At 49.5% G+C, this 16,211-nt stretch overlaps 1 protein-coding gene across 2 annotated transcripts; it reads right to left on the reverse strand.

Annotated features, from left to right (window-relative positions):
- Positions 1 to 263: 263 nt before the first annotated feature.
- LOC117546266 (sodium-dependent phosphate transport protein 2B-like) lies at positions 264 to 13,701 on the reverse strand (the record flags this gene model as incomplete). Of its 2 annotated transcripts, none has more annotated exon segments than XM_034216446.1 (10): positions 264 to 431; positions 5,732 to 5,843; positions 6,037 to 6,132; positions 6,672 to 6,867; positions 7,144 to 7,255; positions 11,185 to 11,328; positions 11,461 to 11,589; positions 12,517 to 12,642; positions 12,779 to 12,830; positions 13,684 to 13,701. In XM_034216446.1, coding segments are annotated over 9 exon segments (1,129 nt in total), but the record flags the coding sequence as incomplete, so codon positions are not given.
- Between the last annotated feature and the right edge of the window lie 2,510 nt (positions 13,702 to 16,211).

Raw genomic sequence — 16,211 nt, forward strand, 5'->3', positions numbered from 1 at the left:
AACAAATACAAGTTTAAACCAACGTTGTGATAAAGCGTTAAAGCATTTAACAGAATCAATACATGTCTGAACCTGTGTGCTACAGACATCTGCACCTCCATCGAGCAAATGACAGGACTCTTTAAGGGAGGAGAGCAACAGATTGAAAGGGGAGCAGCCAGTGAAACTCTACTTTACAGGGAGCTGAAGACTGTCGGTTAGACAGGGCTCACGTTTCGACAGTATACAGATGATCAATGGTCACAGGAAGTCGTTCTGTTCACCTGTGTTGAGCACCTTCTTGATGACCACGGCCACCTGGCCCTTCAGCATGGAGTTCAGCAGCTTGACGATGAGGATGAGGCAGGAGCAGAGGACGAAGAGAGAGAGAGCCAATAGGATGAGACCCACCGCCAAGTCAGGGAGGGTCACGTAGGCAAAGATGTGTTTACCTGAGGGAGAGGGGGGGGGCATTAAAGGGTTAACTAAGCTGTGCACGATGCGAGACTCTGTTGAAGATAAACCGCTGCTGGAAACATCTTCATTGTGATTTGAGAAGAGCAACGAAACCCTTCAGTTCTTCTTCTGTGCGTCAGCAAACATCTACAAGTGTCTGATACTGTCAGACGGTGCTTTTGTCGGACCCCTTGAAAACCAGACGTGCATCTCAAGGGCTTTGCCCGAAAGAATACATCTCACACACCACACACACACACACACACACACACACACACACACACACACACACACACACACACACACACACACACACACACACACACACACCACACACACACACACACACACACACACACACACACACACACACACACATTAGCTTACATTACATTTACCTTGCTTGAAAGCGCTTTGAGAACCAGGAAAAGCGCTTTATAAATGTAATGTATTATTATTATTGTTATTATTGTTATTATTGTTAGGGATTAATGTTGTCTTTAATTGAGACATTTAACCTTATTTTGTGTGTTGACATGAACGCCCATCCCTGCTTCTTATCTCCCGTAAGGAATGTGTTGATGCGATCGTACGTTGATAATAGGTTTACAGCTTGACCTACAGGGCGTAGGGAGGGTTTCTACGAGGGTGAGAACGCTGGTTTCTAAGCTCCACAGACGGGAGAGACATCTCCTGTGTCTGCAGATGTGTTTACGCCCACCCCCAATACGTGGATTTGACTCTCTGTAAACTAGTTACAGGGTCTACCAAGATGCGAGGCTGATCAGATGTGACATGGCAACCCACCCGTGCCGTCAGAACCTTTGACTGCCGATGCCTGTATTCAATCTCAGTGTTTGACATCAGAACTCCGGCTCGTCCCGTGTCTCCTTCATGAGTCGGTGACTCCCACTGCATTGCTGCACAGAAGCTTCCTCCACAATTATTATTATTATCATTATTATTAATATTATTATTATTATTATTATTATTATTATTATTATTAGCTTCAGTTCAAAACTTCTGCACAGTTTCTGAAGAATATGTCGTTTTCCTGTTTCCAAACGCCAGCTCAAAGGCCTGTGTTTGACCTGGGTCAATGTTCTGGTCAGCTGGCTCTCAGGTGTTTGTGGGTCAATGTTCTGGTCAGCTAGCTCTCAGGTGTTTGTGGGTCAATGTTCTGGTCAGCTGGCTCTCAGGTGTTTGTGGGTCAATGTTCTGGTCAGCTGGCTCTCAGGTGTTTGTGAGTCAATGTTCTGGTCAGCTGGCTCTCAGGTGTTTGTGGGTCAATGTTCTGGTCAGCTGGCTCTCAGGTGTTTGTGGGTCAATGTTCTGGTCAGCTGGCTCTCAGGTGTTTGTGGGTTCATGTTCTGGTCAGCTGGCTCTCAGGTGTTTGTGGGTCAATGTTCTGGTCAGCTGGCTCTCAGGTGTTTGTGGGTCAATGTTCTGGTCAGCTGGCTCTCAGGTGTTTGTGGGTCAATGTTCTGGTCAGCTGGCTCTCAGGTGTTTGTGGGTCAATGTTCTGGTCAGCTGGCTCTCAGGTGTTTGTGGGTCAATGTTCTGGTCAGCTGGCTCTCAGGTGTTTGTGGGTCAATGTTCTGGTCAGCTAGCTCTCAGGTGTTTGTGGGTCAATGTTCCTGGTCAGCTGGCTCTCAGGTGTTTGTGGGGTCAATGTTCTGGTCAGCTGGCTCTCAGGTGTTTGTGAGTCAATGTTCTGGTCAGCTGGCTCTCAGGTGTTTGTGGGTCAATGTTCTGGCCAGCTGGCTCTCAGGTGTTTGTGGGTCAATGTTCTGGTCAGCTAGCTCTCAGGTGTTTGTGGGTCAATGTTCTGGTCAGCTGGCTCTCAGGTGTTTGTGGGTCAATGTTCTGGTCAGCTGGCTCTCAGGTGTTTGTGGGTCAATGTTCTGGTCAGCTGGCTCTCAGGTGTTTGTGGGTCAATGTTCTGGTCAGCTGGCTCTCAGGTGTTTGTGGGTCAATGTTCTGGTCAGCTGGCTCTCAGGTGGTTTGTGGGTTCATGTTCTGGTCAGCTGGCTCTCAGGTGTTTGTGGGTCAATGTTCTGGTCAGCTGGCTCTCAGGTGTTTGTGAGTCAATGTTCTGGTCAGCTGGCTCTCAGGTGTTTGTGAGTCAATGTTCTGGTCAGCTGGCTCTCAGGTGTTTGTGGGTCAATGTTCTGGTCAGCTGGCTCTCAGGTGTTTGTGGGTTCATGTTCTGGTCAGCTGGCTCTCAGGTGTTTGTGGGTCAATGTTCTGGTCAGCTGGCTCTCAGGTGTTTGTGGGTCAATGTTCTGGTCAGCTGGCTCTCAGGTGTTTGTGGGTTCATGTTCTGGTCAGCTGGCTCTCAGGTGTTTGTGGGTCAATGTTCTGGTCAGCTGGCTCTCAGGTGTTTGTGGGTCAATGTTCTGGTCAGCTGGCTCTCAGGTGTTTGTGGGTCAATGTTCTGGTCAGCTGGCTCTCAAGTGTTTGTGGGTCAATGTTCTGGTCAGCTGGCTCTCAGGTGTTTGTGGGTCAATGTTCTGGTCAGCTGGCTCTCAGGTGTTTGTGGGTCAATGTTCTGGTCAGCTGGCTCTCAGGTGTTTGTGGGTCAATGTTCTGGTCAGCTAGCTCTCAGGTGTTTGTGGGTCAATGTTCTGGTCAGCTGGCTCTCAGGTGTTTGTGGGTCAATGTTCTGGTCAGCTGGCTCTCAGGTGTTTGTGGGTCAATGTTCTGGTCAGCTGGCTCTCAGGTGTTTGTGGGTCAATGTTCTGGTCAGCTGGCTCTCAGGTGTTTGTGGGTCAATGTTCTGGTCAGCTGGCTCTCAGGTGTTTGTGGGTCAATGTTCTGGTCAGCTGGCTCTCAGGTGTTTGTGGGTCAATGTTCTGGTCAGCTGGCTCTCAGGTGTTTGTGGGTTCATGTTCTGGTCAGCTGGCTCTCAGGTGGTTGTGGGTTCATGTTCTGGTCAGCTGGCTCTCAGGTGTTTGTGGGTCAATGTTCTGGTCAGCTGGCTCTCAAGTGTTTGTGGGTTCATGTTCTGGTCAGCTGGCTCTCAGGTGTTTGTGAGTCAATGTTCTGGTCAGCTGGCTCTCAGGTGTTTGTGGGTCAATGTTCTGGTCAGCTGGCTCTCAGGTGTTTGTGGGTTCATGTTCTGGTCAGCTGGCTCTCAGGTGTTTGTGGGTCAATGTTCTGGTCAGCTGGCTCTCAGGTGTTTGTGGGGTCAATGTTCTGGTCAGCTGGCTCTCAGGTGTTTGTGGGTTCATGTTCTGGTCAGCTGGCTCTCAGGTGTTTGTGGGTCAATGTTCTGGTCAGCTGGCTCTCAGGTGTTTGTGGGTCAATGTTCTGGTCAGCTGGCTCTCAGGTGTTTGTGGGTCAATGTTCTGGTCAGCTGGCTCTCAAGTGTTTGTGGGTCAATGTTCTGGTCAGCTGGCTCTCAGGTGTTTGTGGGTCAATGTTCTGGTCAACTGGCTCTCAGGTTTTTGTGGGTCAATGTTCTGGTCAGCTAGCTCTCAGGTGTTTGTGGGTCAATGTTCTGGTCAGCTGGCTCTCAGGTTTTTGTGGGTCAATGTTCTGGTCAGCTGGCTCTCAGGTGTTTGTGGGTCAATGTTCTGGTCAGCTAGCTCTCAGGTGTTTGTGGGTCAATGTTCTGGTCAGCTGGCTCTCAGGCGTTTGTGGGTCAATGTTCTGGTCAGCTGGCTCTCAGGTGTTTGTGGGTCAATGTTCTGGTCAGCTGGCTCTCAGGTGTTTGTGGGTCAATGTTCTGGTCAGCTGGCTCTCAGGTGTTTGTGGGTCAATGTTCTGGTCAGCTGGCTCTCAGGTGTTTGTGGGTCAATGTTCTGGTCAGCTGGCTCTCAGGTGTTTGTGGGTCAATGTTCTGGTCAGCTGGCTCTCAGGTGTTTGTGGGTTCATGTTCTGGTCAGCTGGCTCTCAGGGGTTTGTGGGTCAATGTTCTGGTCAGCTGGCTCTCAGGTGTTTGTGGGTCAATGTTCTGGTCAGCTGGCTCTCAGGTGTTTGTGGGTCAATGTTCTGGTCAGCTGGCTCTCAAGTGTTTGTGGGTTCATGTTCTGGTCAGCTGGCTCTCAGGTGTTTGTGGGTCAATGTTCTGGTCAGCTGGCTCTCAGGTGTTTGTGGGTCAATGTTCTGGTCAGCTGGCTCTCATGTGTTTGTGGGTCAATGTTCTGGTCAGCTGGCTCTCAGGTGTTTGTGGGTCAATGTTCTGGTCAGCTGGCTCTCATGTGTTTGTGGGTCAATGTTCTGGTCAGCTGGCTCTCAGGTGTTTGTGGGTCAATGTTCTGGTCAGCTGGCTCTCAGGTGTTTGTGGGTCAATGTTCTGGTCAGCTGGCTCTCAGGTGTTTGTGGGTCAATGTTCTGGTCAGCTGGCTCTCAGGTGTTTGTGGGTCAATGTTCTGGTCAGCTGGCTCTCAGGTGTTTGTGGGTCAATGTTCTGGTCAGCTGGCTCTCAGGTGTTTGTGGGTCAATGTTCTGGTCAGCTGGCTCTCAGGTGTTTGTGGGTCAATGTTCTGGTCAGCTGGCTCTCAGATAAAGGAGCCTTTGAGCAGGTAGAGCCCATCAGCTGAGTCACGGACTGAAAGGAGCTTTGTGTCTCAGATATCAGACTCCTCTCTACTGGAGCAACCACTCTGCAACCTGCTTGATGTAATCAGGAGTTTCGAGCCATGCCGGTGACTCGGTGAGAGATGCATGTCGTTCCCTTGAGGCCCATCTCTTCACCAGCAGCTGTTTACATTGGAATGTGTGGTATCTGCTAAATAAGGTAACGTGTCTCTTATAGCGCTGTACAGCAATATCATAATAACTTCAACCACCTCTGCGTCTGGATGATTCCTCTTTGCTTTATAACGTTGTGAGTGTCACATCGGATCCACGACAAAGTCCAACCAACTGTTCTGACTCACCTGCACTTTAGAAAGAGCATCCATAACATTCATCTGATTATTGATCATATTCCTGTTACTTGTATTCAGGCTCTCACTGCAATATTTCTATTCTATTCCATGTGTATTTACTTGCACTACTGTATCCGTCAGTGTGCTGCTCAGCTGGAGGAGGGGCCTGTGAACTCATTAGCATATTCTTCTTGTATCAGTCCATTTATTGAACATGTTAGAAGTAAAACAATAACAATAACAATTATAAAAAAGAGAAGCCAAATAAAACACGTTCAAGGTATAAAAGAAAAGAAAACATTCTCAAAGAGTGTCTGTCATGTTGAAGAGGGGCAAGACAAAGCTTAACACCGTCTCTGGTCAAAGATGAGGTCATCCTTGATATTCTGCACTATGAACAAAGGACCATAGAAGCTTACATTTCTGCTGGTAGTCGATACAGGAGGAGTTCATCTGCGCCCAGGTGAGGTTCCCCTCCTCCCAGCACACGGACCCGGCGCTGCAGCTCTCCACCGTCGCGTTAAAGAAGGTCTGCCCGGCAACAACAGAGAGGCGCCATTAAAGAAGCAGCACGGGGTAACCTCTAAATGATCCCTGCTTTCATGGAATAACAGCTTCTGAACTCACAGCCGTGCAGCAGCACACTGTGTGTGTGTGTGTCTGTGTGTGTGTGTGTGTGTGTGTGTGTGTGTGTGTGTGTGTGTGTGTGTGTGTGTGTGCTCACCGTGTTGATCTCCGTCTTGCACCACACTTTGATCAGACTCTTGTTTCTGGCTAAAGCATCTCCCGTGGCTATCCCCGTGATGACGGATTTATCCAGCTGGAGAAAACACAAAGAAATACTTTTTAAAAGTTCTTTAGGATCAGAATCAGATCTTCTTTATGAGTTCTGCAGCGAAAGGGACAAAGGCGAGCAATAGAGTAATCTAACATGGCTACCTGTATGAAGGCGTCACTGATTGGCTACCTGTATGAAGGCGTCACTGATTGGCTACCTGTGTGACGGAGTCACTGATTGGCTACCTGTATGAAGGCGTCACTGATTGGCTACCTGTGTGACGGAGTCACTGATTGGCTACCTGTATGAAGGCGTCACTGATTGGCTACCTGTGTGACGGAGTCACTGATTGGCTACCTGTATGAAGGCGTCACTGATTGGCTACCTGTGTGACGGAGTCACTGATTGGCTACCTGTATGAAGGCGTCACTGATTGGCTACCTGTGTGACGGAGTCACTGATTGGCTACCTGTATGACGGAGTCCCTGACTGGCTACCTGTGTGACGGAGTCACTGATTGGCTACCTGTATGATGGAGTCACTGATTGGCTCCCTGTGTGACGGAGTCACTGATTAGCTACCTGTATGATGGCGTCGGTCAGCGGGTCTGTGATGACGTTCAGCAGGTCGGGAGCGTCCACTCCTGATTGGATGTTGAAGGAGTCGATGATGATCTTGGTGAGTTTGTACAGAACGCCGGTGGCAACTTCCAGCGGCAAGAGGACCAGAACAGAGAGCCAGTTGAAGAAGTCGTGCACCGTAGCTCCAGCAAACGCCCTGGAGGAGGAGGAGGAGGAGGAGGAGAGGAGGAGGAGGAGGAGGAGGAGGAGGAGGAGGAGGAGGAGGAGGAGGAGGAGGAGGAGGAGGAGGAGGAGGAGGAGGAGGACACGCTGTGAACCCTGACTGCAGGTACCATCGTACTGCAGGTGTGTCAGTGTGTGTCGTGTGTGTCGTGTGTGTGTGTAGTGTGTGTCTCTGTGTGTAGTGTTTGTCTCTGTGTGTCTCTGTGTGTGTGTAGTGTGTGTCTCTGTGTGTAGTGTGTGTAGTGTGTACCTGCGGAACTCGTTGCGGTCTCCGGCCTGCATCATGGCCACAATGGTGTTGGTGACCGACGTCCCGATGTTGGCTCCCATGATGATGGGGACCGCAGACTGCACGTCCAGCACTGAGGACACATGGAGTCAGTCGCAGCCAAATGCTGCACCAGGGAGCCATAAGGGTTAACGGCTCCCGCTGCACTGGGTCTCTAACAGGGAGCCATAAGGGCTAAGGGCTAACGCTGCACTGGGTCTCTAACAGGGAGCCATAAGGGCTAAGGGCTAACGCTGCACTGGGTCTCTAACAGGGAGCCATAAGGGCTAAGGGCTAACGCTGCACTGGGTCTCTACCAGGGAGCCATAAGGGTTAAGGGCTAACGCTGCACTGGGTCTCTACCAGGGAGCCATAAGGGCTAAGGGCTAACGCTGCACTGGGTCTCTACCAGGGAGCCATAAGGGTTAACGGCTCACACTGCACTGGGTCTCTAACAGGGAGCCATAAGGGTTAAGGGCTAACGCTGCACTGGGTCTCTACCAGGGAGCCATAAGGGTTAACGGCTCACACTGCACTGGGTCTCTAACAGGGAGCCATAAGGGTTAACGGCTCCCGCTGCACTGGGTCTCTAACAGGGAGCCATAAGGGTTAACGGCTCACACTGCACTGGGTCTCTAACAGGGAGCCATAAGGGTTAACGGCTCCCGCTGCACTGGGTCTCTACCAGGGAGCCATAAGGGCTAAGGGCTCACACTGCACTGGGTCTCTAACAGGGAGCCATAAGGGCTAAGGGCTAACGCTGCACTGGGTTGGGTCTCTACCAGGGAGCCATAAGGGCTAAGGGCTAACGCTGCACTGGGTCTCTAACAGGGAGCCATAAGGGTTAACGGCTCACACTGCACTGGGTCTCTAACAGGGAGCCATAAGGGTTAACGGCTCCCGCTGCACTGGGTCTCTAACAGGGAGCCATAAGGGCTAAGGGCTCACACTGCACTGGGTCTCTAACAGGGAGCCATAAGGGTTAACGGCTCACACTGCACTGGGTCTCTAACAGGGAGCCATAAGGGTTAACGGCTCCCGCTGCACTGGGTCTCTAACAGGGAGCCATAAGGGCTAAGGGCTAACGCTGCACTGGGTCTCTACCAGGGAGCCATAAGGGTTAAGGGCTAACGCTGCACTGGGTCTCTACCAGGGAGCCATAAGGGCTAAGGGCTCACACTGCACTGGGTCTCTAACAGGGAGCCATAAGGGCTAAGGGCTAACGCTGCACTGGGTCTCTAACAGGGAGCCATAAGGGCTAAGGGCTCACACTGCACTGGGTCTCTAACAGGGAGCCATAAGGGCTAAGGGCTAACACTGCACTGGGTCTCTACCAGGGAGCCATAAGGGTTAAGGGCTAACGCTGCACTGGGTCTCTAACAGGGAGCCATAAGGGTTAAAGGCTCACACTGCACTGGGTCTCTAACAGGGAGCCATAAGGGCTAAGGGCTAACGCTGCACTGGGTCTCTAACAGGGAGCCATAAGGGTTAAGGGCTAACGCTGCACTGGGTCTCTAACAGGGAGCCATAAGGGTTAAGGGCTAACGCTGCACTGGGTCTCTACCAGGGAGCCATAAGGGTTAACGGCTCCCACTGCACTGGGTCTCTAACAGGGAGCCATAAGGGTTAAGGGCTAACGCTGCACTGGGTCTCTAACAGGGAGCCATAAGGGTTAAGGGCTAACGCTGCACTGGGTCTCTAACAGGGAGCCATAAGGGTTAAGGGCTAACGCTGCACTGGGTCTCTAACAGGGAGCCATAAGGGTTAAGGGCTAACGCTGCACTGGGTCTCTACCAGGGAGCCATAAGGGTTAACGGCTCCCGCTGCACTGGGTCTCTAACAGGGAGCCATAAGGGTTAAGGGCTAACGCTGCACTGGGTCTCTAACAGGGAGCCATAAGGGTTAAGGGCTAACGCTGCACTGGGTCTCTAACAGGGAGCCATAAGGGTTAAGGGCTAACACTGCACTGGGTCTCTAACAGGGGAGCCATAAGGGCTAACGGCTCACGCTGCACTGGGTCTCTACCAGGGAGCCATAAGGGCTAACGGCTCACACTGCACTGGGTCTCTACCAGGGAGCCATAAGGGCTAACTTCTCACACTGCACTGGGTCTCTACCAGGGAGCCATAAGGGCTAACGGCTCACACTGCACTGGGTCTCTACCAGGGAGCCATAAGGGCTAACGGCTCACACTGCACTGGGTCTCTAACAGGGAGCCATAAGGGCTAAGGGCTCACACTGCACTGGGTCTCTAACAGGGAGCCATAAGGGCTAAGGGCTAACGCTGCACTGGGTCTCTACCAGGGAGCCATAAGGGCTAAGGGCTAACGCTGCACTGGGTCTCTAACAGGGAGCCATAAGGGTTAACGGCTCACACTGCACTGGGTCTCTAACAGGGAGCCATAAGGGTTAACGGCTCCCGCTGCACTGGGTCTCTAACAGGGAGCCATAAGGGCTAAGGGCTCACACTGCACTGGGTCTCTAACAGGGAGCCATAAGGGCTAAGGGCTAACGCTGCACTGGGTCTCTAACAGGGAGCCATAAGGCTAAGGGCTCACACTGCACTGGGTCTCTCTAACAGGGAGCCATAAGGGCTAAGGGCTCACACTGCACTGGGTCTCTAACAGGGAGCCATAAGGGCTAAGGGCTCACACTGCACTGGGTCTCTAACAGGGAGCCATAAGGGCTAAGGGCTAACACTGCACTGGGTCTCTACCAGGGAGCCATAAGGGCTAAGGGCTCACACTGCACTGGGTCTCTAACAGGGAGCCATAAGGGCTAAGGGCTCACACTGCACTGGGTCTCTAACAGGGAGCCATAAGGGCTAAGGGCTCACACTGCACTGGGTCTCTAACAGGGAGCCATAAGGGCTAAGGGCTCACACTGCACTGGGTCTCTAACAGGGAGCCATAAGGGCTAAGGGCTAACGCTGCACTGGGTCTCTACCAGGGAGCCATAAGGGTTAAGGGCTAACGCTGCACTGGGTCTCTAACAGGGAGCCATAAGGGTTAAAGGCTCACACTGCACTGGGTCTCTAACAGGGAGCCATAAGGGCTAAGGGCTAACTGCTGCACTGGGTCTCTAACAGGGAGCCATAAGGGTTAAGGGCTAACGCTGCACTGGGTCTCTAACAGGGAGCCATAAGTGGTTAAGGGCTAACGCTGCACTGGGTCTCTACCAGGGAGCCATAAGGGTTAACGGCTCCCACTGCACTGGGTCTCTAACAGGGAGCCATAAGGGTTAAGGGCTAACGCTGCACTGGGTCTCTAACAGGGAGCCATAAGGGTTAAGGGCTAACGCTGCACTGGGGGTCTCTAACAGGGAGCCATAAGGGTTAAGGGCTAACGCTGCACTGGGTCTCTAACAGGGAGCCATAAGGGTTAAGGGCTAACGCTGCACTGGGTCTCTACCAGGGAGCCATAAGGGTTAACGGCTCCCGCTGCACTGGGTCTCTAACAGGGAGCCATAAGGGTTAAGGGCTAACGCTGCACTGGGTCTCTAACAGGGAGCCATAAGGGTTAAGGGCTAACGCTGCACTGGGTCTCTAACAGGGAGCCATAAGGGTTAAGGGCTAACACTGCACTGGGTCTCTAACAGGGGAGCCATAAGGGCTAACGGCTCACGCTGCACTGGGTCTCTACCAGGGAGCCATAAGGGCTAACTTCTCACGCTGCACTGGGTCTCTACCAGGGAGCCATAAGGGCTAACGGCTCACACTGCACTGGGTCTCTACCAGGGAGCCATAAGGGCTAACTTCTCACACTGCACTGGGTCTCTACCAGGGAGCCATAAGGGCTAACGGCGGATAACCCTGTTTTATATCTTAGGGTCTTATGCATGCAGAACACCACACACCCCTACAGTCACAGGACATCTTATTGTGTTTCATCCAGCCGAAATAAATCAAAATAAACATAGATGATTATTCTATAACGTGCATCCTTTTGGTAGGCAGAGCAGTGTGTGTGTGTGTGTGTGTGTGTGTGTGTGTGTGTGTGTGTGTGTGTGTGTGTGTGTACTCACGTCCAGAGGACACCATGCTGACTACGATGGAGGACGAGGTGCTGGAGCTCTGCACCAACACGGTGACCATCACCCCGATCACCAGCCCCGCCACGGGGTTAGACAGGATCACGTTGTCCTGGAAGATATCACCTGCTGCCTTACCTGCACACACACACACACACACACACACACACACACACACACACACACACACACACACACACAGGTGAGCCCATGGACTGCAGATGCACGCTCCTTGTTTAATAAAGGTAGATATGAGAGGGTCTGGTTTACCCCCCACCAGCTGGAAGGCGGAGCTGAGCACGTCCAGAGAGCAGATGAAGATGTAGAGGAAGCCCAGCAGCATCACAGCCTTCAGCACGCCTGTCAGCACCCGCAGGGTCTTCCCCTTAGAGTCCAGATCTGAGTGCATTCAAATAAAGAATACACATCAGAGTGAGAATATCAATTCACAAAACGGACATGAGTGGACAGACACACAGCTGTGTGAGCGAGGCTACACATATAGCAGACAGGTAAAGACAAACAGCGTCGTGATTCAGAGAGGGGCTTTAAAGGTGTGTGTTCAGAACTGTGTGTTCAGGTGTGTGTTCAGGTGTGTGTTCAGAACTGTGTGTTCAGGTGTGTGTTCAGGTGTGTGTTCAGGTGTGTGTTTCAGGTGTGTGTTCAGGTGTGTGTTCAGGTGTGTGTTCAGGGTGTGTTTCAGGTGTGTGTTCAGGTGTGTGTTTCGGGTGTGTGTTCAGGTGTATGGTCAGGTGTGTGTCCAGATGTGTGTTCAGGTGTGTGTTCAGGTGTGGTCAGGTGTGTGTTCAGGTGTGTGTGTTTCAGGTGTGTGTTCAGGTGTATGGTCAGGTGTATGGTCAGGTGTGTGTTCAGAACTGTGTGTTCAGGTGTGTGTTCAGGTGTGTGTTCAGGTGTGTGTTCAGGTGTGTGTGTTCAGGTGTGTGTTCAGGTGTGGTCAGGTGTGTGTTCAGGTGTGTGTTCAGGTGTGTGTTCAGGTGTGTGTCCAGGTGTGTGTTCAGGTGTGTGTGTTCAGGTGTGTGTGTCCAGGTGTGTGTTCAGGTGTGTGTTCAGGTGTGTGTTCAGGTGTGTGTGTTCAGGTGTGTGTGTTCAGGTGTGTGTTCAGGTGTGTGTTCAGGTGTGTGTCCAGGTGTGTGTCCAGGTGTGTGTTCAGAACTGTGTGTTCAGGTGTGTGTTCAGGTGTGTGTTCAGGTGTGGTCAGGTGTGTGTTCAGGTGTGTGTGTTCAGGTGTGTGATATCTCAGGTGTGTGTCCAGGTGTGTGTCCAGGTGTGTGCTCAGGTGTGTGTTCAGGTGTGTGTATGCCTCACCTGACCAGCTGACCCCGGTGACCTTGAGTTCCGGGAGGTCCCAGGGATCCTCCTCTCTGTCCTCAGACACCAGATCCACCGTGGAGTAAGAAGGGAGGACAGAGGATTTATCTGGAGCTTCATCATCTGAGGAAGAGGGTGAAGAGGAAGAAGAGGAAGAAGAGGAGGATGAAGAGGACGAAGAGGAGGATGAAGAGGAAGGTGTTAGAACAGGAGGGACATAGTGCAGGGTGATGAAGAGGAAGAGGAGGAGTGAACTCACCGAGGGAGGAAGAGGACTGGTTCTCCAGCTGAGGAAGAGGAGTCATGACCGTCTGAGGAGAGACTTTAAAAAATGAAAAATATAGAAATAGACATTTAAAAATGTAAAATAAAATCTTAATAATGTAACGTTTACAAATAATAAGACGGATCTGAAATCAAAGCCGGTCATAGAGGAGCAGTGACATCAGGTCAAGGTCATAACTGACCAGAAGCTGAAGCTCTCAGGTGAGCAGAACTTTGTTTACTCTAAATATCTAATGTACTTAGCATCTGATAACTTAAGGTACTTTGAAGATTCAAAAACACTTAATAAAACAACAAATGATTAATGATCTGGTTAAGATTAACTTAGTATTACTATCTAATAAGTATTAACCCTTTGATCAGCACAGCTCTACACTTTAACACAGTGTATTTGTCATGTGTAACTATTGTTAATCTGTTATAACAGTCCTACTTTCCCTCTGTCCCTGAATGCACCACACAGATAACTCATAGTGTGTGTAAACCTACTTTAAATACAACCAGTTCTGATTCTGATCAAAGCTCAAGCTACCCAGCTGTATTTTAAGTATATTACTATCTGCAAAGATCAAATCAAACCGGAGTACTTTACTGTAAATGCAACGCTTTCAGTCTGAGAGTAATCTGCACGATGAACACTAAACAGAAAGAAAACACGAAACAAAGTTCAGACTGCTTCTCAGGGAACCAGAGGAATTCAATCAACAACAAAACACGCTTCTACAAATAAAGAGCCAACATATCCCGCGCACGCACGCACACACACACACGTCGTATTTCCACGGATCAAAAACCAAGTGAAAGCTGACATTTCACTCAGAATCTGTCCGTTAGACCGTTTTCTCGCAGATTCACTCGAGGCGGCGGAGGGATACACACCTGAGAGAGGAGCTTCACCTGGAGGAGGTCTACCTGCTGCTGTCCCGCTGCTGCCTTTATACTGCTGCACACACGCACGCACACACACACACACACACACACACACACACACACACACACACACACAGGCAGGTCTCAGTGCAAAGGTTCAGAGTTCAGGTGTGTGAGGAGGTCCGAACACATCATTAGTTATTGAGGTAATAAATAAAGACGGGTTTGATGCAGTGTTGATCTGACAGCATGTGTTCTTCTACCATAACAACATGCTGATGCACTGAATTACAGTTCAAGGTCATTAATAACACGACCCTTGGCTTTATGATTTACACCCAGTGTGCGGAGCTCCTGCCGCTTCAGGTGTTTCTGTAGCGGCAGGAGAACCGAGGCTCGGGTGAAACAGAGAGGCGCCCCCTGCTGGAGGGAAACATACCTCTGAGCTGCTGGAGAGACATGGTTTATATCAGGAATAATTTATAACAGAACATCAGGAAAACATTTCCAGATCTGATCAACAGTGGGTTTTTTATTCCTGAGAAAAACAGCAACATGTATTTCTGAAAAAGTAAAAAGAAAGAAAGAAATTCACATCTTTTTGTGTGAAAAATATTTTGTATCTGAAACTGGAGATTCTGAGTCAAAGGTAATTCACTTTCTATTTCATAATATATATATATTAAAAAAATGTTTGTGGGAATTTAGATTTTTTCAGAAAATCTCAGAATTCTGACTTTTTTCTCTGAACTCATAAAATCCCACGTGGCTGCAGCTCTGGGTTAGGGTTAGGGTTAACCCTACACGTGGCTGCAGCTCTGGGTTAGGGTTAGGGTTAACCCTACACGTGGCTGCAGCTCTGGGTTAGGGTTAACCCTACACGTGGCTGCAGCTCTGGGTTAGGGATAGGGTTAACCCTACACGTGGCTGCAGCTCTGGGTTAGGGATAGGGTTAACCCTACACGTGGCTGCAGCTCTGGGTTAGGGATAGGGTTAACCCTACACGTGGCTGCAGCTCTGGGTTAGGGATAGGGTTAACCCTACACGTGGCTGCAGCTCTGGGTTAGGGATAGGGTTAACCCTACACGTGGCTGCAGCTCTGCTCCTTCATGTAATAATCCTGGCAGAAATGTTGATTTCAAATCAAATATATTACTTTTTACTTTTCAATCTCGAGTCAATCTTCATTATTAGTATTTGTGCATTTTATTAATATTCAGTTGACGTGTTTTAGAGAATTGTTAGGTTGTATTTTTGCTAATATTGTTGAATATTTACTGTGAAAATCTGGGTCGTTGATGTTTATAAACTGAAGGTCTGGTCAAAATGCTGTCTTTGACTCTTTCTTGTTCCTGTTTGTAACCAGCTGTAAAACACAATCAAACACAACGAGCGTAAACAGCTGTGTTTTCAATAAACTCTCTATCTGCCAATAACATGCGTTTACAACACACCCACACTTATTGCTCTTCATGTGAGTTTACAGCGGAGATACGAGAGGAGCCATGCAGACTCAAACCTGTAATCTGTTAAAGAGCCATAAAACAGTTCCACTAACAGCAGGTCACAGGGTTCAGAAACACTGAACAGTTCCATTAGCAGGACTCTTTAAAGTACACTACATACTGATATACACCTGAACATCAGCAGGAGAGGACTCTTTAAAGTAGAGACACTACATACTGATATACACCTGAACATCAGCAGGAGAGGACTCTTTAAAGTAGAGACACTACATACTGATATACACCTGAACATCAGCAGGAGAGGACTCTTTAAAGTAGAGACACTACATACTGATATACACCTGAACATCAGCAGGAGAGGACTCTTTAAAGTAGAGACACTACATACTGATATACACCTGAACATCAGCAGGAGAGGACTCTTTAAAGTAGAGACTCCACATACTGATATACACCTGAACATCAGCAGGAGAGGACTCTTTAAAGTAGAGACACTACATACTGATATACACCTGAACATCAGCAGGAGAGGACTCTTTAAAGTAGAGACACTACATACTGATATACACCTGAACATCAGCAGGAGAGGACTCTTTAAAGTAGAGACACTACATACTGATATACACCTGAACATCAGCAGGAGAGGACTCTTTAAAGTAGAGACACTACATACTGATATACACCTGAACATCAGCAGGAGAGGACTCTTTAAAGTAGAGACACTACATACTGATATACACCTGAACATCAGCAGGAGAGGACTCTTTAAAGTAGAGACACTACATACTGATATACACCTGAACATCAGCAGGAGAGGACTCTTTAAAGTAGAGACACTACATACTGATATACACCTGAACATCACCAGGAGAGGACTCTTTAAATTAGAGACACTACATACTGATATACACCTGAACATCAGTAGGAGAGGACTCTTTAAAGTAGAGACACTACATACTGATATACACCTGAACATCAGCAGGAGAGGACTCTTTAAAGTAGAGACACTACATACTGATATACACCTGAACATCAGTAGGAGAGGACTCTTTAAAGTAGAGACACTACATA

The sequence above is a fragment of the Gymnodraco acuticeps genome, unplaced genomic scaffold (genome assembly GCF_902827175.1).
Source record: "Gymnodraco acuticeps unplaced genomic scaffold, fGymAcu1.1, whole genome shotgun sequence".
Taxonomy (NCBI): Eukaryota; Metazoa; Chordata; class Actinopteri; order Perciformes; family Bathydraconidae; genus Gymnodraco; species Gymnodraco acuticeps.